Consider the following 22,633-nt stretch of genomic DNA (forward strand, 5'->3'; position numbering starts at 1 on the left):
ATGGTTAATAAAAAAACACAACTCTACCCACCTGCCAAGTTCCATCTTTTTATCTCTCATATCTGTATGGATTTTCAATTATTTTTTAAAGAGACAATGGGTAGTTGGCGACATAAAACATGATTGAAAAAAAAATGGTCTGTTTTTTTCTTCGGTCGGGTTTTCGGTCGTAACTTTTTTGTTTGTGGCCGCATTTTAGTGTAATTTCGCAGAGCTACGGGGGATAAGTGGATGATAACGTGTGAGAAATATCGTCGCAGTTTGTTAATTTTTTCGGCATTAATTTATAGACTGTTACGGTATAGTCTAATCTTTATGGTGAAAAATCTGGATGATGAATTCTTCCATGAATAGCCTATATAGTCTAACATTAACAATTAATGTAATGATCGTAAAACTTGTCAATAACTTTATAACATTTAAGTTATATTCTTTCTTCATTAAAAAAAGACATACCTGCAGGTCCTGCATACAGACATAAGATGAGCAATGTCAGAATGTTGTCAGTTGCCAAGTCCAGAAGTGAATGCAAATTTCATGGTTAAGGTTTGATGTGGTATTAGTCATAGTCTATCTTGTTCAGTTTTTTTAGTATGTCCAACTGTTAAACTGCTAATACTTTAAATATTTAAGAAGCGCAATCAAAATACAGGATTTTTAAAATGGCGGCTGTTAATTCAGTAATTTATCTGAATGAAAATATAGTCTAATGTGTTTTTGTTTAGTTACTTTAGAACAATTTAGCAAGGAAAGCGAGATAGAGGTGTATTGTATTTCATTCACTCTGCCACTTATCCACCAGCTAAGGCAATATTGAAATGTTTATTATGACTTTTATTTCACCCATTCAACTATATTATGTCCTGAAATTGTACCTACATGATGTGCTTTAAAAAAATAAGCTACGTCTGTACGTTCATAAATGGCATTCAACGTGTGCTATTAGTCCGAAAGTCAGGACTTTAGTATACAGTAGGCTACTTTCTGAAATAAAGTGATGAATTGTTTGCATTTGAACAACAAATTTATGGTCTAGCATTTCGAGCTGTTTTTGATTGAACTACTATGTTTAGATGAACTGAAGTCTTTAGCCTTCGCAATTCGATTTGATCCAAAGGATTCTACCTCGTTTTTCAAACATGGTTAACATTAATCCAGTAAGCTAAGACTTCACATCCATGCTCTGGTTCTACAGTTGTATCAATTTCAGCTAGACTGCCATATTTCACAGTGTTTACCTTTTGTATATTTAGTGTGTTGTTATTTATTTAAATATCTAAAGTCTCTAGCCAAAACAACATAAGAATACTGCCGCTTAAGTAGAGATATTGTTTGACATTACTATCTTTGTCAGTGAGGAAGTCATTCTTGAATATTGCACAATGGCTGGGAGGCCACCAAGCTCAATGCGAGGAAGGCCGCCATCAAGTGGTGAGTTTCAAACATTTCTTGTGTCGCTGCAACATCTTTTCTGTTTTTATATTACCTTATATAAGGGCTATTCCAAGTGACTCTACAGGACAATTCCAGAAATTTTGCATGTTGTTAGATTGTAGCATTGCCAGCTACATGTTTTGTATTATTGTCCAATCAATTGCTCTATGGGGTTTGAACATACCTGCACGAAAGTACACACAAGACTTACTTAATGGATATAAAATATATGTTAAAATATAGGGTGACTCTACAGGACAGCAAATCCACCATGCATTAACATTTCGTTATGTTGTGTTGTAATCGTCAATGAGATTGTGAAATAAACTAAAAAGAAACGTAACCTAAAATCACCACACTCACTTGGAAAGAAAATATCCGATCTATCGAATGAAAAAAAAAATGAAGTGTTTGAGATTAATGGGCAGAAAACGACAGAAACGAGTTCCGATGAATGATGTTACTGAATTTCAATCAACACATGCTGACGAACGTCTGGCCTCCATAGACGCATCAACTTTGCTTACTCACACATACTAGATTAAACTAAATTATTTTGGCCCGCTGCCTGCAGGTTGCACAACCCCTGTTCTAGAATATATCCGCTAATTCGAAATCAGAGAAATGTGCCGTACTGTAAAATGGTATTGAATATGCTTAAATATGCATTATTTACAACAATCTCATTGATTTTTTAAATATTGCAATTTGCAAACAATAGTTTTCTTGCTCAAGCGATTTGAATGATTTGACTAACAAACGATTTGATTAATTGCCATCAGTTATAATTAAAATATTAATATATGTGCAGTGCTGTGGGGTCGGAACTCTGTCATTTAAAAAACAACTTTCGACTCCAGGTTGGCGGAAAAGAATGCAATTTTGTCTCAGGGTCCAACTTCAAACTCCATTCTTTAATTATCTGTTAGGGTCAACTCAATGCTTTATTCGAAAATTTTAACTTGAATATCGCCAATAAAAAAATAGAATTACAGTAAGTTTCGAAACTTCCACTTCAGAATCTGGAGAGGAGATTCTGGCTCTGGCACGGACTCCAATATCAATCAAAATATGCCAATCTCTTGCCTTCATGGCCTTGTACATATCCATCATTAATATTTTGATTTTTTTTATACATCCCTATCAAATAAATTATCGATATATATGTTTTACTTATTGTTTTATGCAGGTATGGGAGCAAGACCACCGATGGGAGGTAGAATAGGCACAGGAGTGAGTAGTACCTTTTGATGTTTTTTGCTGCTTTTTCATTTTCCTCTTCTTTATGTAGACTTCCTAATCGATTAATAACCATGCAGAAAGTGAGCTTGTTGTGAATCAAACGACTAACAGTAATTACTCCTTCACATAATTCTTAATTGGGAATGAACTCGCAAACTATCTGCAAGCCTGTTGACAAGTCAAGTTAATGTCATGTACTGTGTACATTTCAGCAAGTTCCTGGTACTGGTCGCCCTGGTACAAGGGGAGGGCAACCGGGCATGACATCCACTGTTTTACCTGCTGGAATTAGAGTAGCGGATCGACCAATGACACAGCAAGGTCTCGGTGGAATGAAAACAGCAAGTAAAGGCCCCCAACGACAGATACAAGACAGAACTTATTGGCTTGGAGAAATACGGTAGGGTATTATTAAGTATAATGAGTTATATTTGAATCATTGTTGATTTTTTCGCAACAGTAGATCGTAAGATCGTAATCAGTATCAGTTTTCAATCTTGGAGGGAGCACAATTGCTAACGCTGATCACTTCGGATATCTACCGCTAATGCCAAGCATGAGCTGTTTATATTTAATCAATTTTTGAAAGAAAGTCAATTGTGTGCCGAACCAGTTGTGGCAGCTTTGGACAATAATTGGTGACCATCTATTCTTTATATCTCGACCATGTCTGATCGCTAGCGATGAGAAAGACTTAATTTGGTTCCTTAACTGGTATCGAGTGTGTTTGTTTGCAAAGTTGTTAATATTCTATTCTCTTAAGTCTTGATTTTACTCTTTATGTACTGCTTATATTTGCAGTTTTTTGAACCAATTCATTTGGTGATTTTTTCCATTACTGCCTTAACTACTGTAATTATATTATCCTGTTTTGTATTTCAATATCACAGTGCATGAATTTCAATTACCGTATTTCCCGGCGAATAAGTCTACCCAGTAAGTAAGATGAGGCCCGTTTTTAAGCCTGAAACAATGTTTTTTTGCCTATAACCTCCCAATAAGACGGTCAGTAAAATCACATCAGAATCGGAATCTCAAATTACCATGCAAGATAACCCATAATGACTTTTTCTTGTAGCGTAATATTCAATCCATGACATCTATGGGAATTTTAACTGTCTTGCTAATTCTTTATCTCTAATTAACGACAATAAATATACATATAAAGTGTACGGTATATATGAAACATACATACATAATCATCACCTCGAAATCTCCACGAAACGAAATGTGTTAATTGATTTATTTGTGATCAATTTAATCTGCGATTGTGACAATATAAATAGTATCACTCCAAAATACCAACACAAACCGTGCACATAAACATGTTCGATTATATGTTGTTTTGATTCGTATTTTTACAAATTGAACAACTTAAATGAGCTCTTGCTGCAACAATTATTCCGCTTCATCGCAAAGCTGCCACTCATTATTTTGAGGAAATCGACGTAAGAAAAATTCTACCGGTAAATTAAAATCAGTTAAATGCATTCCAAAAAATGAATTAAATTACTTCACATTAATCACGGTATTATAAATATATCATAGTCGCGTCAGGCCCTGTCGGTAATTGTAAAATACAGAATGTTTTTGCGATTTGCAATGTCTAAAAATCATCTGTCACAGGCCATCCTAAAATAAAACCTAGATGGTGTTTCCGTTTAATTTTTAGTATTTCATAATGCCAATATTTTAATCAAGAATATTTGGGTCACATATCACTCCTTCATTCATCTTAGCATCATGTCACATATGATTAGGTAATAACTCGTATCTCACAACACAAGTGCCATGGTTGTTTGTGAACAATGAAGTAACTATGGTCGGTCCTGGCGGCACAAAACATATGTTGAGGGAAATTTATGACTTTTACAGCTCAAATAAGACATCACGCTGACAGAACAATTGACGATTTTCACAAACTGCAATCCCACATTTATCGGTAATAGCCCTCACTCGTGATGCACAAACAAATGCGGCAACTTCAAATATGATAATCTCAGCGTTGAAAATCCAGATTTACAGCGCGAGAACGCCAATTCATTTAAACTGACCTGATGAGGATATTATGGGGGATGCTATCGCCGAAGGTATTTTATGGTCTTAATTGAATAATGAACCGATCCCGAAAAAAAGAAAAATATCATACTCGCTTAATAAGACGGCCTCCCCAAAATCAGGCCAAAAATTTGGGTCTAGAAAAGCGACTTATTTGCTGGGAAATACGGTAATTTAAAATGGGTTGATAAATTTGTTGTAAACTGTGCATGACCGAGAGGTTATACAGCAATCCATCTTGGTAAAAAAGAGAAAATTTTAATAGCTGAATGACAAGTAGAAATCATTAAATTGCTTATTTTTGAAATGCAGGACCAAGACGAATGAATTAGCGTCAGAAATTAAAAAGGTTGAGACAGACGTTCGTCAATATCAGGAAGAAAATAACACTTATCTCATGTTTGAAAAGAGAGCTGAAATGCTGGCGGCTGAGATTGCTGGTCTTCAAGGAGAGCTTCATGATTATAATATGGCAAGTATAGAAAGTTGGGGAAGACCCTTCCTTTATATAGCCTATTGACTTTCGGTTCACTATTAGGGAGTTCATGGAACAAACATGAGAAGTCACATTCTCAGCAAATGTAATTGTCTTTTATTCTTTCCTCATACTTGATTAGATTGATCTAAATATTCTTTTTTCATGTAAATATTTAAAGATCATTATAAAGATCATATTTTCTAAGATTCAATATGATGGTTATTCCATGGTCATGTTTTCATAGAAATTCCTTTTTGAATTATTCTAGTAATTAGTATTAATAGATATTTATGTCAATATTTTATGTAGATGATTGACCAAATCAACATGAACAAAGAAATTACAGGAATTTCTGATGATTATAACTCGGTAAGTGGGAGCATTGAGGATTTATAAAATGTCGAATTGTACAATAAAATCTTCTAAAGTTGTTTTGGTATTTTATATCTGACATGTTTGCATAGGGCAGGGGTTCTCAAACTTTTGGTGTTATGGAGTGTGTGAAGAGGTTGAATACTATTTACGGAGCCCCACAAATTCATAAAAATTATCTATTGGAACTTATAGATACTATCATATTTGAATTACCACATTATTGCCAATTGAAATTTCTGGCTTTCGAATATTTTTTTTAGCTGGATGCTGTTTCTACTATCCAATCATGCATAATGCTCAGTGCCATAATCATTAAAATCACGTTTATTTTGCGCCAGCTGAAAGCTCGAAATGATAGAGAAGAAGAAAGTCTTGAAAGAATATTTGAACAAAGACAGGCAATGGATCAGCAACTTGCTAAATTAGAGAGGGAGATGGATCATGAAAGGACAATGACTGAAAACAGGGTTCAAGACATGGTATGATAAGAATTATGTTTGTATTATTTTTGTCATATTAATAGTAAAATTACCTTTCAGAAATGAAACAGTTATATTTATCTATTTGATTTATTTCCTAGGAACCAGAAATGAGAGAACAATATGTTGCTCTGAAAAAAGAGAGTTTGAAAAACGCAGACATTGTCAATAGTATGCAGGATGAAATTGAATCTTTGAGTTCAAAGCAACAACAGATTGAACAGTCGTTGCAGGTATGAAATGAATAAGTACACTGGTTTCTCCAATGTTGTGAAATCGTGAAAATATACAATCATTGCCGACTTCCAACATCAGATTGAATGAAAACATGAATCCTGACCTCAAGATGAAAAAATCTTCACTCCGATAAATGAAAATTGTCTGTGATTCCAACTCCAAACTCCTGGGGGAATCAAAGTTGAATAATAAAAACTTTGACGTATATAAGTTTTTTTCAATATACTGATGATTACACTAACTCAACTAATTTTTTTTTGAGTTTCTGTCGAAAATTCTGACTTCAATTATCAAAATACTCAAACTTCATTTATTTTTTATGCATATGACAAAATTCATGGAAGGATATGCTATTTGTTTTTCACAAACGATCAGAAGGATTTGTCTTAAATTGTCCTTTCTTCTGCTCAAAAAGTTGTTATTTCTGAACCTAACAAACCTATTTATCTTCATTTCATTGCAGTCAAATCCAATAAAATTGGAAGCAGTTAGATTATATGAACAGATGAATGAACTCCAGGATAAATATACTCAACTCCAGCAAGAACAAGAAACATTTTCGAGTCCGGAGGCAGAAAAAGAAAAATTATTAGCCAGAGTGAAAAGTGATAATCAGGAAATTGCTACTATGGAAAGACAGTAAGTCATATTTGCTCTTGCTCAGAAGTTACTCAGCTATATTCAAGCTTTAAGAAATATGATTTACTAAATGTTCTTTTGAATGAAATTCTCATACCTGCACTGTTGGCTGCATGATATCGCACTCTGCTGTAATTAGCAATGTGGATTTTTGTGCTGTCTCAAGCTGAATCAATTTTTTTTAATATTTGAGCTCTGAGCTCCTGGCATTCTGTTTAGCAATTCGAATTATCTGTGCTGAGTGTACTTGCCATGAGTCACTTGCTCCTAGTGATACCGGAAATAGGCTACCCAGTCTCTTAATTAAACATATACATATGCCAAATGGAATTCATGTTAGTATTAGAGATGTACCGATGTATCGGGTATCGGCAATATCGGCCATTTTTTCAGTATCGGTATCGGTTAGATTAAGACCGATATTTCCGATAGATTTACCTTTTTGATATGGTCCAGAATGTTTTAAAAGATAAGTTGGAATACTACTTTTTAATTTATTTTTTGTCTGGAGAGATCGTGAGCTATGAGCCATACATGTCCCCACCCCCACGAGAGAATAGGATTCACATGTTTTTAGCTATTTATCAGTCAAACTAGCTCAACTAATTTGGTTATTTTTGCTGTCAAGTTTTTATATTGACATTTTTATTATTACATAGTAATTATGAAGAAATATATCAACAAAGCACATAACAAAAAGAAACTAGGCGCCCAGTTTTAAATCGTACAGTGGAATTGGGGTCCTTATTAACGGCACATGGACTTTTGGCACGGGTATAAATTCTGACTGTTTGTCGTCAAGTACGAGTGTCATTTAGTCCGTCGACATCGATAAACTAAATTCCGACACAATCATCCCTCTACGCAGGTATTAATTTTAATTTTGTTCAACCACACAATTTTTTTATAGATATATTGACGTGACCGTCTAGCCCTAGACCAGGGGTGGGCAAACTTTTTCGGCTCGCGTGCCAAAGTCGGCTAAATTAAAAAAAAAAATTTCTCGCGTGCCGACCAAAATTAAAAACCACGCTTTGCTACTTTTAAAGCAAAAATACACAATATTAAACCTTTTAAACATGAATGGATGTACTGACAGATTCATTTTTCGGGAAAATATCAGTCAGTAAATAAATTTGATTACTTTTCTTATTCTATACCAGTGATACTTCTGCTGCTGCATTACCGCTGATAGAGATTTAACATTGAGTTTATATTTTGTAACTTTCAAAGAAATACACGAACTGCTGGTTTCATCTTTCAGGCTACTTCTGTTACAAGACTTAACAAAGTTCATTACTGAGAACAGAGGTTCACAAGCATAATATGTAGATGAAAACATCTAGAGCAGGGGTGGCCAACCTTTCACATACCATGCGCCACGTTTTAAACATAAGGTTTCAGATGCGCCGTAAATCTCTTGTATTCCCACGCCTAATGTCTGCTTCTTGTTGAAATTATATAAATTTATAATACACACACATATATACACACATATATGTAGTTTTTACAATTTACAACTTCACATGATTAGAAATTAAGCAAGGAAGTATAATAAATAAAACTGATCAATTTTATTTAAGTACGCCTTTATGAGACTTTTGCTGCTGTTTTACTTTCGCCAGTTTTTTTATTCTTGGAGTTAAGTTTGTTACTGAGAGGAGCAGTGCATTCTTCAAATTTAAATCTGTAAGTCTTGACCTCGCTTTGCTTTTAATTAGTTTCATGGCAGAAAATGTTTGTTCACATCTATATGTCGTTCCGAAACGACATATAAAACCCTGGGCAAATTTTCTCAGTTCTGGAAAATTTTCACGGGGTAACGATTGCCAGAACTTGATCATGTCAGATGCACTTGGGACTGAAGAAAGCTCATCAAATTTAATTTTCAATGATGGATGAGTTTTCAAGTCAATTAGTTCCAGTTGTATATTGCTTGGCATCTTCATTATGGTTAGTTCACTAAGTGAAAATGGGTTTGAAAAAGCAAGTATAGAGTCTTCTTCTTTTGAAATATCATGGAAACGACTTTCAAATGACTCTTGCAATAACTTGATTTTTTCTGTGTATATTGCCAAATGGCCATTACCAGCAGCACATTCACGGACCACGGTGTTCTTTTATGTGAGGAAATTGGGACAAATCCTCTTTTTCCAACTGGGAAACGAAAAGTTTCAACTTCATCTTGAATGCGATAATGTCATTTACTGAGCTTGGAAATAGTTTGCTTTTGCCTTGCAGTCTCAAATTTAGATCATTGAGATGGCTAGTAACATCAACCAAAAATGCCAAATCAAATAGCCAGTTTTTATCACATAAAAGTGCTCTTTCCTCAGGTAGCTCGTTTTTCTCTTCAAGAAAATCATGGACAGTATTTTTAGCTTCCAAAATCTATTCAGCACCTGTCCTCTAGAAAGTGGGAAAAGTGGTTGTGGGTTGATTTATAATAATTTTTTCAGGCTTGGGCAATTCAACTGGTTGTTCAATGGTTATTGGGAGATATTTGGGAAGTCTGGGCAATGGAAAATCCATGTTTCAAGCTGATAAATGACGATTTTCTATTTTTCCAGAAGTTCTGAACTTTTTACTTCAGTAGGGAAAAAATAGTAAATTTTACTAATTTTTGCTAAAAGTCTAGAAGGAATGTCATAAAGTCTGTCCAAAAGGTAACGTCGATAATCGCCTGTTGTTTCTAATTCCAACAAGTCGTAAGTGGGCGACGTGGAGTAAGGAGAATAGATTTTAGGTACAATCAAAAGTCACCATGTGAATCGCAAAAAAGCGGCTTGGCGTGGAGAAGCCAAGTGCAATTAACAATTTTGGCATGGAAAGGGTTAAAGATGCAATGCGCCACCTCTAATCATGCAATGCGCCACGTTTGGCGCATGCGCCATAGGTTGGCCACCCCTGATCTAGAGTAATGCGGTTGCATTACACAAAAATTTTTTGACAATGGCATCCTAATCACGGAATAGTTCGTTTTCTGCACTTCTCTTTGAATTCCCTTCCCTATTCGCTTATTCATTTCGAAGTCAATCATAACAATAAGTTAGCAAGTAACTGTGACCAACATGAGTTGTAAAACTTCATAAATCAAGCAGAAATGAATAAAAAGGGTGGCATGGACGAACTATAGCCAAATGGATGCTGCGCTCTTCCCGACAAAATTTCTCGAGAGCTCACTCATTTGTTACGTCATAATATATTTCTTTGTAGACATATGTCATGAAAGGACAAAAAAGTTTGAATAAATAACGGATTCCTAAACAAACGATATATATTGAATAAACGAACACCAAGTTTCATCAGATAATTCATAGTATTGAAACTTTTTATCTGAAAAAGAATGATCTCATTTCTGAGGCCTCGCTCGCATGCCGAATAAATGAGCTCGTGTGCCAATTTTAGCACGTGTGCTAGAGGTTGCCCACCCTTGCCCTAGACCGTCTCAAAATATATGATAGCAATTGTATAATAATATAAAATATTAAAGTAAAAAAACATCCTCGGCGGTTATAGGTAGGGCTTTTTTTGGTCGGTGCTCATTGATATTCTTTCATGTTGGCTTTGACTTATTGCGTTGACGATTACGATTAGCCACGAAATAAAATATTTGTGAAATGCTTTTAATCTGAACGTAGGACGGCGGCGCTAGAATGTGTGGGTGATATTTGATATTCTTTTAAACACGAATAACGATATTGGAAGGTCGCGATATTAACATTAAATTCAAATCGGTCATCCCGGCTTATGAGTTTTCTAATTGAACACCGAGATTACTAGCATTACTGTACAATGTATCTTAATCAGTTAAAGCCTAATTATCGATACCAAACATTAATTTCATATTATGTGATATATCTTTTTTTTCGATCTGAAACAATGTTTACTATGAACAACACTCAAAGACCCTTGTTTTAACCCGTCTGCCCTACACAGCACACCTACGGTAATTAAGTAATAATTACATAGTATCGGAATATCGGCCTTTTTGTAGTATTGGTGTATCGGTATCGGCTTTTTTAGCTGGTATCGGATCGGTATCGGCGACAAAAATGGTATCGGTACATCTCTAGTATCGGGTGTTCTACTTTTTATATTAGTATGATTTAAAGTTAGACTTTTTCACAGGTTTCGCTGCTCGATAACCAGTACTGGTTTATCGTGTCTCCTTTCATCCTGAAATGTATTTTTCTTCTTTTTACTTTATTTTGTTTGCACGATGTGTATTTTCATTACGGTGACAAAATAAATTACTGATTGCTGATATTTCAAGTTTTCTGAAGCTAAATTGATGCATTTCACTTAAATGTGTATGCTGCATATCAAGAAGTTTGCTGTTTTTGGTGTGACGAAAATTGCGCATAAACTTGGGTCACCTCAAAATTGTTGATTTTAAAAATTTTGCTGATTTGCATGCAAATTAAACAATGTATTATCAACAATTCAGGCTATATGTTGCATATATTTTAAATAAAAAATTTTCATCAAACCAATACAATTTGCAAAAAAACAGAATCAACAATATTGTCTACATACTGTACGAATTATTATATCCATCAGTACAAAGTATCCTTAAACTTGAGTTAATGGTTATTTATTTTGTTCGTAATTTCGACCACCAAGCTCATGATATGGCCCTGCTTGAATGCTTATTAAACTTTTATTGTTGTACTTTCTGATGGAGTGATATTTTAATTCCCCCAAACAATCTTTTCATTGGTGGTGTTACGTATAAATTGGTGTATACTCGGCTGGAGTTACAATATTTGTCTTTTTGCATTTAATTGCATACTTTGATTCATCGCTTGTGCTTTTTTCAGATCTAAAGAATTGGAAGAAAAAATTAATCTTTATCAAGAAGAATTATCACAGATTGAAAGTGCATTAGAAGACCAACAAGGTCACTAACGTTTTTGCATTTGTAATGTTTTGTTATTCAATGCTATTCCTTTTATATATATCTTCTGCTGTCCTATTTTTTTGATTTTGGTAGGCTTAGTTTCAGGATTTAGTAATTAAAAAGTCTATGAGTGGTTCGTTCATAGGTTATTTTCTTCAAAAAGAAACATTTCCATTATAGACTTGTGAGCTTTTCTGAATAAACTCGCCATATTCATATAAATTCAAACTGTGAATTTTGGTACATACCCTTTGACTTATTCGAATTTACCAAGCACGTCAAAGAGTGCGTCAGAAAATTTCATATTTTATGTGTGGCTTCCGATATTGGATTGGCTTTGAACTGATACACTTAAGATATTTGAATAAATATACACCATGTTTCATTCTGTGTATTTGAGACCTCATTTATTGTACATGTTCTGAAATAAAAACGATTTTTAGTGTAGTAAACCTTTCATAGAATAGATATAATTTTCAAAATTTTTATCATCTTCGATGTTTTCATGTGCATGAACTCGTTTGCTATTATATTTTTTGTTTATTTCTGAATAGGCGAGTCATCCGAAAAATACAGACAGCTGCAAAAACGTGAGCAGAACATAGATGGTAAGTTTTCGTAATTTTTTATTTATTCAAGTATCACACCCTAGCAACTTTCAGGTACTTCATCAAGTACTGATAGGATAATTGAGATCTTGGCGTTAAAATTTTTTAAATGTTTTTATTTTAATTTCTTTATTCAAATTATACCATATAGATTTCTGAAATTTTGGGAAGTTCAATTGCCAATTAGTTTCATCTATTCTTGATACTAACTGTGTTAGTTTACAGACTAAAAGTTTTCTTTGGGTCGAAGCATATTCTCTTGCCTCATAAGGAGTAAAATAAATTGGTGAACCAATGGAATGTTCTAACTTATTTAATGTATTAGTAGTTGCTTATCTACATTCATATATTGAGTGAAAAATACGTAAAAAAGTTCATTGACTCATGGTTGTCTTCATCATATTCATTGAAATGTGTTTGAATTTTGATGAATAAATTCTGTGGATTTAATATGTCTTGCGAAATTCATAGCGGATTGCTATTTTGTACTGGATGTTTGATTAGCCTCAAAATTTCCATGGTGACATAAAAGGTATCGAAATGTACATTTTTGTGTTTCAATTCTCTTTAGACTTCATGAATACATTTGAACAGAATAGAAATACTGAAATTGTAAGTAATGAGTATTTTTGTTTAGTTGATGAATAATGGAATGATATGTTTTATGTTTATTCATCTTGATTTATAGTGAGTCAGAATAACTTTATTAAGACATTTGTGATTTTGAAACATTTAAAATTGTACTAAATGAAATCCCTATTAAATACGACACCAAATTCTAGTAACCAGTACTCAATAACTCTCCTACATTAAAGTAGAAAAGACCTATTGCTGCTAACTCAATTTTGCCTGCACTCTTACTTGCAATCATAATTTCATTCACTTTCAGAATCTTTTGGGAAAATAAATAAATAATAGAAGTTAATGCATTTGGCAATACTTAACTATTTCTAGTCATGGATGATAAAACTTTATAAAAATTAAAATTGTGTGTACATTTGTCATTGATTGTTGGACCTGACCAAAACCAAACATGCAACCTGATATGGATTCATACTATATAACATTTATCGATATATATTTTTAATACAATCTTGGTGATGAGACTTCTATGGTTGTCTTTCTATCACATGTTCTCATATTATATAAATATTAATAATATGCCAATATGATGGTAATGATAATGTTTTCTGATTTTCTTACACTTGCCAGGAACAAATCAACCAACTGGAGCAAAGTAATGTTGCCATTTTGGAACAAATCAGTATGGTGGGTTTGTGTATTTAATTGTTAATCATTTTTACCAGTGCTTCCCAGCCTTTTTCAGTTCGCGACCCATTTTTATTGACATTTTTGTGTGGACCCCATAATGAGATATTGATATATGAGAAGAAACAATGTGTCCCAGTGTAATTTACTATTAATGCGAAACTTGAGCTTGGATATTGGATATTATCATATTGGATCCCATCTAGGCTTGATAGGAGACAAGCTCACATGCAACAGAGCATATACACTCAACTCATTGTGCTTTTGGCTCCTTCCTGCCTAGGTCATTTCCTGCCTTAATGAAACCAAATAGTCATATTTTCTCACTATAACTTTTCAAGCTTTTCTTTTTCATCTTTTACATCATTACCTTCTCTTTTTAAAAAAATTATTCATTTTGTGGCTCACAAGAATCAAACAAAGTTAGGGTGTTAGAATGAGTCTCTATTTAAAATGCAACTCATTGAATAAAATGAATAATCAGGCGTCTTTGCTACTGTCCACATACATACAAAATCCTATAGTTCGAATATTTTTTACGAATACCGAATAGTCGAATAACGAATATAATTTTTAAATACAACAAGGGTTCAGGACGTCTGAGGTCGATACTACCTTCAAAAATTAAAAGAAACGTTGAAAGGTCGTCAACAAAGCGTTTTTTTTTACTCATTTAATTCATCTAAATCTCTAATTGTTTTTGTCACCGCGATTGTTTTGGCTGCGATATCCTAAAGTTGGTTATCTATAGTCTCGTCCGTTTTTTTTGTGAGTAATAATTCTTGTGGGTCGGCGGACATCGAAGTTTTATATATCTGGTATACTCGTGCGTTCACATCGGCAACAGTTCTTGAAGACAAGAAGGACTGATTTTAAAACCCAAATTAATTTTATTCTTATTTTATTTTTATCTTTTGTGTTGGCTTTGATCTTACTTATAACCGTTTGTATATTATTAACCGTCCAAGTTTTTTAAAGCGGACAATAAGAGTATTATCGACACCGGGATGAGGATATTATTAAGACGATGATTGACTTTCTCATGCTTTGCACCAGGGATTGCGCGAATCCTGAATTTGATTTTTAATAATGATTGAATAAATCGGCCGTTATGCATTTCTACTTGTCATAAGGCTTTTGGTCCTAACAGAGGGTCAGATGCTAATCATAACTATTTCCCTCAAGTTTTAACGTTTTTTTTGGAACAAAACAATACCCCGACGGTTATTATTGCTAAAATCGTTACCGACTAACTCACAATTTTATCTACAGAATTTGCGACATCAACACTTTAATTGACGATTTTGATAGTGTCACGCCACAATTATTACCGCTAAAATGCTTCAAAATACAACACATGTAATAATTTATGATAATAATAAGCGTAACAATTCGTAAACGAGCTAGTGTGCGTTGTTACGGCGAAATTCACGATTGAATTCCCTGTCGTACTCTTGTTTACAATTTAACACTCCCTCGGCCATGCATGGTCGAGTAAAATGTTCACATTTCCGAAACATAACTAGACCACGGATGGAAGGGATCACTAAAGAACTAATAGAAAGTACATTAAGAAACACTTTGACTGGTTATTTGCAAATCCATGCTATATATATAACTCGTCATAAACGTTTTTTTAACTTCCAAAATTTGTCGCTTTTGTCTGTTAGCGATCGCCTAGGGTGAATTTTCGCGCAATTCATGTCTAATTTGGAGACGCGCGAGTTCCGTGTCAAAGCCAAGCGGCGTAGTTCACGTGGTACCGGATATTCGAATAGTAAAATGACATTTTAGTATTCGATTCCATATCGTTATTCGAATATTTTGCCCAGCCCTAGTTATGACGTCATAAAAGCCAAAAAATTTCCGTGCCTTTGGCGCGCTCATCAACCCCCTGGAGGCCGTATTGAACACAAATAAATGCAATGTGGCCGCCAATAGCAAAAAGGATGTGCACCCCTGGTCTACATAAATTCAATAAATTACTATTCTGCCTAGTAACCCACCTACACTTTCCAACATGTGGGAGCGACCTGAAATTATTAACGCCACGCGAGGCATAATTCTAATTGTTACATAATGATAATTTCACAATTTCCCGATCTAATCGAATGTACTGTATGTAACATTTGGAAATACTTCGCGACCCACCTTGAATAGCATTGTGACCCCACTGGTTGGGAAGACTTCTATCATGTATATATGTAAATAAAACTTCTCTCATTTCTTGTGTGATATTTAGTAAAATTTTGCTATATGCTGATCACCTGATTAGATATTATTATCTATGCTATTCAATGCAGATTTTTTTTTTTAATTTCATTCATTTGCTGGTATTTCAGAATATTGTGACGAGCAGCAACCTGCCATCTGTTGATGAAATGAGGGCAATGCAAGAGGATCTCCAATTCAAAGAGGGGGAATTACAGAAAGCCCAATCTACATCGACCACTTTAACTGGGGGTATTAATATTCTTTTTTAGCAACATTAAAATAATCAAATTCCGTAATAAGAATTATTGGAAAAAGTATAAATTATATTTTGCTAAACTTCAGTGGAGATCTACCATTTTGGACGGCCATTGTCATCGCAAAACATTTTCATATGACAGTTTGCAAGTGACAAATATTCTTGGATATGTTATCCATTTATGTCAGATTTGCAAATCGCTCGGTTATTTAACATGCCAGTATTTCACTAATTAATCTGTTGATTCGCAATTGAGAAATATATATATGTATATATATATATATCTTTATATCGACTTCGTGTGATTTCAACTGTCGAATCAGCTTATTTGCTTGCTTTCAGAATATCGCTAACAATGCTTGTCTTCAACCTGGATGCCACATCTGGCCTGGATTGGCCTGCTGCCCACAATATTTGACCCAAAGCAAATCTCAAAAGTTTTTGTCAGCTTTTCTTTCTTGACTAAGTTGAATGTTTTTCATACCATAAATATAATGAAATTGATACAGATAAATCACTCCATTAGGAAAAGCAAGATTTAGTCCCAATTACTTGAATGTTTCGCTTTGTTCAGCACCAGTTGTAAATGCAGATTTCAAACCTTCAATGAACTTTTCTTCAAACTCTGTGTCACCTGCCTACAGAATATCATCTACATGCAAGGCTATTATTACCCCTTTAAATTCCCCATCAAACCAGTAAAATACTGCAGTTTCAAGTTTTGACATATTAGCACCAGTTGAATTATAACTTCTTTGACTTTGCGATACCAATATAGGAAAGCATCAGCTAGCCCGCATGCGCACTTATTCAATCGCAATAACGTTTTCCCATCTTCAAACTGTCTTTTGAGCATATTGGAGAATCTTTCTTCAGATCACTTAAACATTTCTTTTTCAAAACCTCGTATGACAAGTTGTGCCTTTGGCTGCAGGCCATCTGGAGTCTGTTTGTGTGTGCAAACCCATCTTGTTGAAATTGTCTTTTGGTCAACAGTATTTATAACTGTATATAAACTATTGCATTTCCAACTTTCTAATTCCTTTTCTTTTGCTTTAAGAAATGAAACATCTTCGACATGTAAAACATTTTTTATGGTCGTGATCAGGTTCTATAAATTTGTTGTGTTGTAAAGGTGCACAGAATTTTGTCATTTTCAAAATTTATGATTATTTTTGCTTTATTTGAAAGATTCTTTACTTAGAAGCAAGTGATTTGGGAATGACTTCACAATTTATGTAACATGATATTCCCGATATCTGTATTAGCAAACGTGTAGCATAAATAGATTGCACTTTATTGCCATCACCAAACTTAAAAGTAACGGAGCTCACCCTTCGCTTAATTTTGTCATGCAAATTGATTGGCAACAATCCGACGTAGTCCGCTAGCCAATCATCTCCACAAACTGTTATGTACATCCCGAATAAATCTCTGCACATCCTCTTGTACTATCTACCAGACTATTTCGACCCTTGTAGTATGATGTTGATTGTATTTACAAATTGCACAACTGAATTTCAATTGCTTCCACTGCTCTTTTCAATGGCAATCTTTGACCCAATGATAAATCGACCGACATACATCACAACGGCTAACAAAGCCATCTTTCTGCAATGAATTCATTTTTCGAGGACCCTTTCTTTTTATGCAAATTCTTTTCAGAGATATAGAGTGGTTCATCTTTAACTGTTGTTATGTTAAACATCATGATTTCCCCAAAAATTCTTTTCAGAAAGGATTTCATGCTTTCATACTCCAGTTTACTGGTTGCTGTCAAAACCAGTCGTTCATCATGTTGACTCAATTCAGCACCTTCAAGAAGTTTATAAGCCAATCTGGAATTATGTCTAATTTCTTGGACTTTGTATACAGCCTCTCGAATCTCGAAATGTAATCCCTGACATTCTCACTCGGTTAACTTTTGAAATTTTCGAATACATGGTATGCACTATATGCCTGATCGACTTTGTCTCTTTCAAAAACTGCATCCAATTTCTCTAGCAGAGTTTACATACCGTCATCTTTGTTCAACTCTTCTGCAGCAATCTTCATGGCTGTTTCTTTGGCTTTGAGCGATGAGGCCACTGCAGTAGCTTGTTTAGGCTTTGGAAGACTTGTAACCAATGTCCACATTGACACTTCATTTTTCCACTGATTGTAAGGTTTGCTTTCTTCGAAAACTGGAGAATTCTTGTATCCATGCTTCATAATTAGTTTTCCCTCGTTAGAGGAAAAAAAAATTTATATTGTCGGATTTCTTTAAAATTTAGCCAGCGTTTGTGATATTGTAGCTGTTTTAAGTCCAACTTCACAGATGAATCATGGCTTCGAAACTTTCGATAGTTTCATGCTGTATTTTGACTTGTGGTGTGTAGGAATGAGCTTGAGTTGTGTTCCGTGATCAAGCCAATTTAATTTCATTGTTTTAAGCGTAGCAGAAAACATTACCCAACACAACCAAATAGCCCACAAATTTGTAGGAGGCATTGGCATGTACGTTATGACATGTTGTGTTAGTGTTTTTTACCAACAGTTTCTGGTTAAACATATAATGATTCATGTTTGAGAGTGGCAGACTGATGGACACTTTTACATTTTACAATTATATCTGTATCGCTTTGGTAGTCCATATAGAAATAATTTCCCAAAATCGTACAGTTGAGTCTTTCTCTTTGTAAATGTGTTGTTTCCATTCCAGCGATTATCTTTTTTGTTTTTTCCTGATACATCTTTGAAGCTAAAGGTTAGCATGCATAAATCGAGAAGACAGTGAAGATAAAATGGTACTTCCCATGAAATTTTAATTAAGTCGGAAACAAATTAATTAATGAATTGTAAATAAATTTACAAATTTGTACACTGTTTATTTTTCGATTTTTTCATATACAATTTTTGAAATCACAACGACGACCGCTTGAGTTGTGTTTATCTGAACAGCATGATCAGGAGCCAAAATGATCAACAACATTACGTGGAAAAACTGAAACTTAACTGTCTTATTCTAAACTATTGGATGTAACACGATGAAAACTAAAGTTGACTCGAATTTATCAATCTGTTGTATATGAATCTAGACCACAGTGTGGAAGTCTTGGTCCTTTATTAGTCTATTTGTTCAGAACTATTCTAAATAACCCATCGTCTGAGAATAGATTATTTTATATACTTTCGAATGCCCTATTTGATGATACTCAAAAGGTCAATGAAGAATAAATAAATTTCCATTTAAAACAGAAAATGTTCGTTTACAACAAGATTTAGCAAAGGTAGAGCAACTTGCAGATAAAATTGATGTTGAAATGATTTCTTTGAGAGAGAAAAATGATCAAATGGTTCGAGATTTAAAAAAATTTCAGGATATCGACCAACTTAATGCTGATGCTGAGCAAAGAAAAATTGTAAGTTATATTGACTCTTGGAAAGCCCTATGCTCACTCATTTATTTCTTCCTACTGAATTTGATGTATGTTCAATATATTATTTAGTAACATTGATTTGCTGGAATTTGCATATTTATTAGGCAATGTTTTGTGCATTTGGGATTGATAATGACAAAAATGCGATTTTATCTAATTTATGCAAGCTCGTGAATATATTTGTATGACTTGATTATATTTGCAGGAACTACTTGGAGAAAAATCAGAATTAGAAAGGAAGAAAATTGATTTTGGATCAAGTTCGTATTAATGATAGTGGTTGAGAATTAAATTTACTATAGTGGGCACTTGTAGTACTTCATACATTATTTTTCAATCTGGGAAAATATAACATTTATTTGTGCAATGCATATCAAGTGAGGAGACAATAAGCCAGGATTAATGTGACTATTCGCATGGTGTATTTATGCCACTACTGTTATAATGATGTATTAGGGGCATTCATGTTATTTAGAATATAGGTAAGCCCTTTTTTCTGGTGAATCAATGTGGATCATGATCTGATCCTTAATCAATTTTATTCTTTAGTGGTATTATAATTCTTATAATTATATAATTCTTTAGTGTCAATTTAATCAGAGATGTGTTAATATGTATTGTGAATATTTAAAATTACCTTCAATGAGTTGAACTGCTAGCGCTGTTACTCAAGCTTGATCTGGTATCTACCTCATTTGATATTAAATGAAGTAATCTTACTTTTGTATAGCATTAGAAGATATGACCGCTCAATATGAACGATTGAAAGTACAACTTGAGGAAAATGAAACCCATGCTCAACTTGTTAATCAAGAAAGAAAATGGCAGCATTTAGAACAAAACAATTTTGCACTCTCGGAATGTAGGTTTTAATTTTTTGGTGACTGATAATTTTACGTTTGGGCCTTTCCATTAAGTTTCACGAACCTAAACGCACTCACTCAACTGAGAATAAATAAGGAAAACAGTTCGGTGTGAATGGCAGAAAAATTTTGTGATGCAAAACTTCTGTGGCATGATTGAAATATTGAAAATGTTCAAATGTCTTCTTTATTTATGTTGCCAGTTTTCAATATTACATCCATTTTACAATATTATTTTCAATGTTGAAAATGTTGTCGTGACACCGTTCACCATTAGATGTCTGTTTGAACTTTCAATAGTTTGACTATCATTTGAAAGTTAGCTTTTTCAAATACCAAAATTGATCATATTAATATGGGGAAAGGTGGGTCGATTTTACAGGATTCATTAAAAGGTTTTGACATATTGAATTTAGTGAATTGGGTACACAGTCGAAATCCTATTATTTCATGGCACTTGATTAAAACGGCAACTCATAGCATTTTTTTCTGATGTCTAGTTTGATCCAATAATAGTTCATCATTAAAATCTTTCTTTCTAATTTTGTTTTGTCTCCACACCGATTAACACACGACTTGTGTTCTTACAGACATCAAATCAAAAAGTATTGACTACAAACCTGCGGCTTTGAGTGTGGAAAGAAAATTAACACAGCTGAATAAGCAACTCATAAACCTTTACACAAAGGGTTCTATTGGTAGATGAATTTGTTGGTTCTGTCTTTGCTGGCTTATTAATACATTGATTTGTTCTAGTCTTTGTCTCTGAAAATAGGATATCTTTCTACATGGACAGGTTGCTACATTCTCAAGCACTTGAACTAGTATGGTATTTGAATATATTCGAAATTGCTCCAGTTTTATGTCAATGCAGTATGCCTGCTGCTAATCCAACTATGAATAAGAAATTTTCGAATTTGTACATTTTTCTGCTGTTTCATCCATACTTCCCCTGTCTGTTTATTTATTGCAAGGTTCAATATTGGATTGATATTTGTTTTGTGTCCAATATATGGGGCTTTTTCAAAGTTAGTAATTGTCATCATTGGTAAGTTTGTACATAGAATTAATTACTTATTTGTTCAAGTTGTGAATATGTTGCATCAAAGTTTTGGAACGGTTCTGTTCATCTAGTTTAGTACAATATATTTTTGTAGTGTTATACAAATTTACATCTATTTTAGCTATGATAAGATGGGAGGATGCGGTACTGAATTATTTTGTACTTCTAATCGAGTTCCACCACGGGCAGTGCATGCGCATGGAGAATAGTGAACCAAATAAATTAGTTAGCGTTATTTTGGAGGTAAATTGTACGCTCCGTCCCCTTTAAGCCTTGCAAGTAATCGACCAAAATGACTTCCGTAGTCACGGCAAAAATCGCTTATGTAATGGCACCGTAATTGCGATAGCTTAGTCACATTACACTTTCGATTACTCTAATCATAAAAGTATGACGTCACGACTGTTTTAATTATATGAATAAACTGATACTGGGCGAACAAAATGAAATAATAATAATATATATATATATATAAAATAATAATAAATAACAAAACTAACAACTATTCATCGGTTATCGTATTGCCAGCGGTGGCGCTGAAGCAGGTTTCGCCCGCTTTGAAATTTTCGTAAGACCAACTGCGATTTTCATAGAGTTGGGGTGGAGATTCTTCGGTCTATACCGTTTCCCAACTGAAGAATATCCCCCTCCCCCAACCCACCCAAGCCGATAATACCAGTTGATCCTTCATTTCACCTGGACTAATTATTTGGTAGGGTTAGGGTTAGAGGGTCTTGGTTGGGGTGGAAATTCTACAGTTGGTCTACCTTGGGGTGGAGATTATTCAGTTGGGTGCCCTGGGGGGTGTTTGTGGCGACGATATGTAGTGTTTTGGTGCACGATACACTGGATACTTGAAAGTAGTAGGAAGTTTATAACTTCAGCTCAATGACTAAAACGAAGGGAAATGTTGGAAAAATGCTTACATTTTAAAAATCGGGTAATCGTTACAAGATGGATTCCTTTGTAATTTTCGTATCTGAAGCCCTCGCAATCTGCATCCCTCTCCCCAACTGGATTACTTTTAATTTTGAGCGGAGGCAGTGGTGTTTTTATTGCGGGGGGCCATGTACAAAAGATTCCGGAATACCCGAAA

At 34.1% G+C, this 22,633-nt stretch overlaps 1 protein-coding gene across 1 annotated transcript; it reads left to right on the top strand.

Moving 5' to 3' along the window:
• The first annotated feature begins 1,235 nt into the window (after positions 1-1,235).
• On the top strand, positions 1,236-21,646 carry LOC120347392 (intraflagellar transport protein 74 homolog). Its single transcript, XM_039417319.2, has 17 exons — positions 1,236-1,431; positions 2,624-2,667; positions 2,889-3,076; positions 5,047-5,206; positions 5,522-5,581; positions 5,926-6,066; positions 6,168-6,299; positions 6,767-6,942; positions 11,766-11,845; positions 12,400-12,453; positions 13,025-13,065; positions 13,666-13,722; positions 16,065-16,185; positions 19,430-19,593; positions 19,817-19,871; positions 20,342-20,473; positions 21,065-21,646. Exons 1-17 carry the CDS (start codon positions 1,383-1,385, stop codon positions 21,178-21,180), a joined length of 1,770 nt encoding a protein of 589 aa, XP_039273253.1. The 5' UTR covers positions 1,236-1,382; the 3' UTR covers positions 21,181-21,646.
• Positions 21,647-22,633: the final 987 nt, after the last annotated feature.

The sequence above is a fragment of the Styela clava genome, chromosome 11, assembly GCF_964204865.1.
Source record: "Styela clava chromosome 11, kaStyClav1.hap1.2, whole genome shotgun sequence".
In the NCBI taxonomy this organism is placed as follows: Eukaryota; Metazoa; Chordata; class Ascidiacea; order Stolidobranchia; family Styelidae; genus Styela; species Styela clava.

Excerpts from the sequence above, each read along its gene's own strand:
- LOC120347392 (XM_039417319.2), top strand. The coding sequence starts at position 1,383 with ATGGCTGGGAGGCCACCAAGCTCAATGCGAGGAAGGCCGCCATCAAGT. Across the intron at positions 6,300-6,766 it reads AGATTGAACAGTCGTTGCAG|TCAAATCCAATAAAATTGGA; the intron begins GTATGAAATGAA and ends ATTTCATTGCAG. Across the intron at positions 19,872-20,341 it reads GAAAATTGATTTTGGATCAA|CATTAGAAGATATGACCGCT; the intron begins GTTCGTATTAAT and ends ACTTTTGTATAG.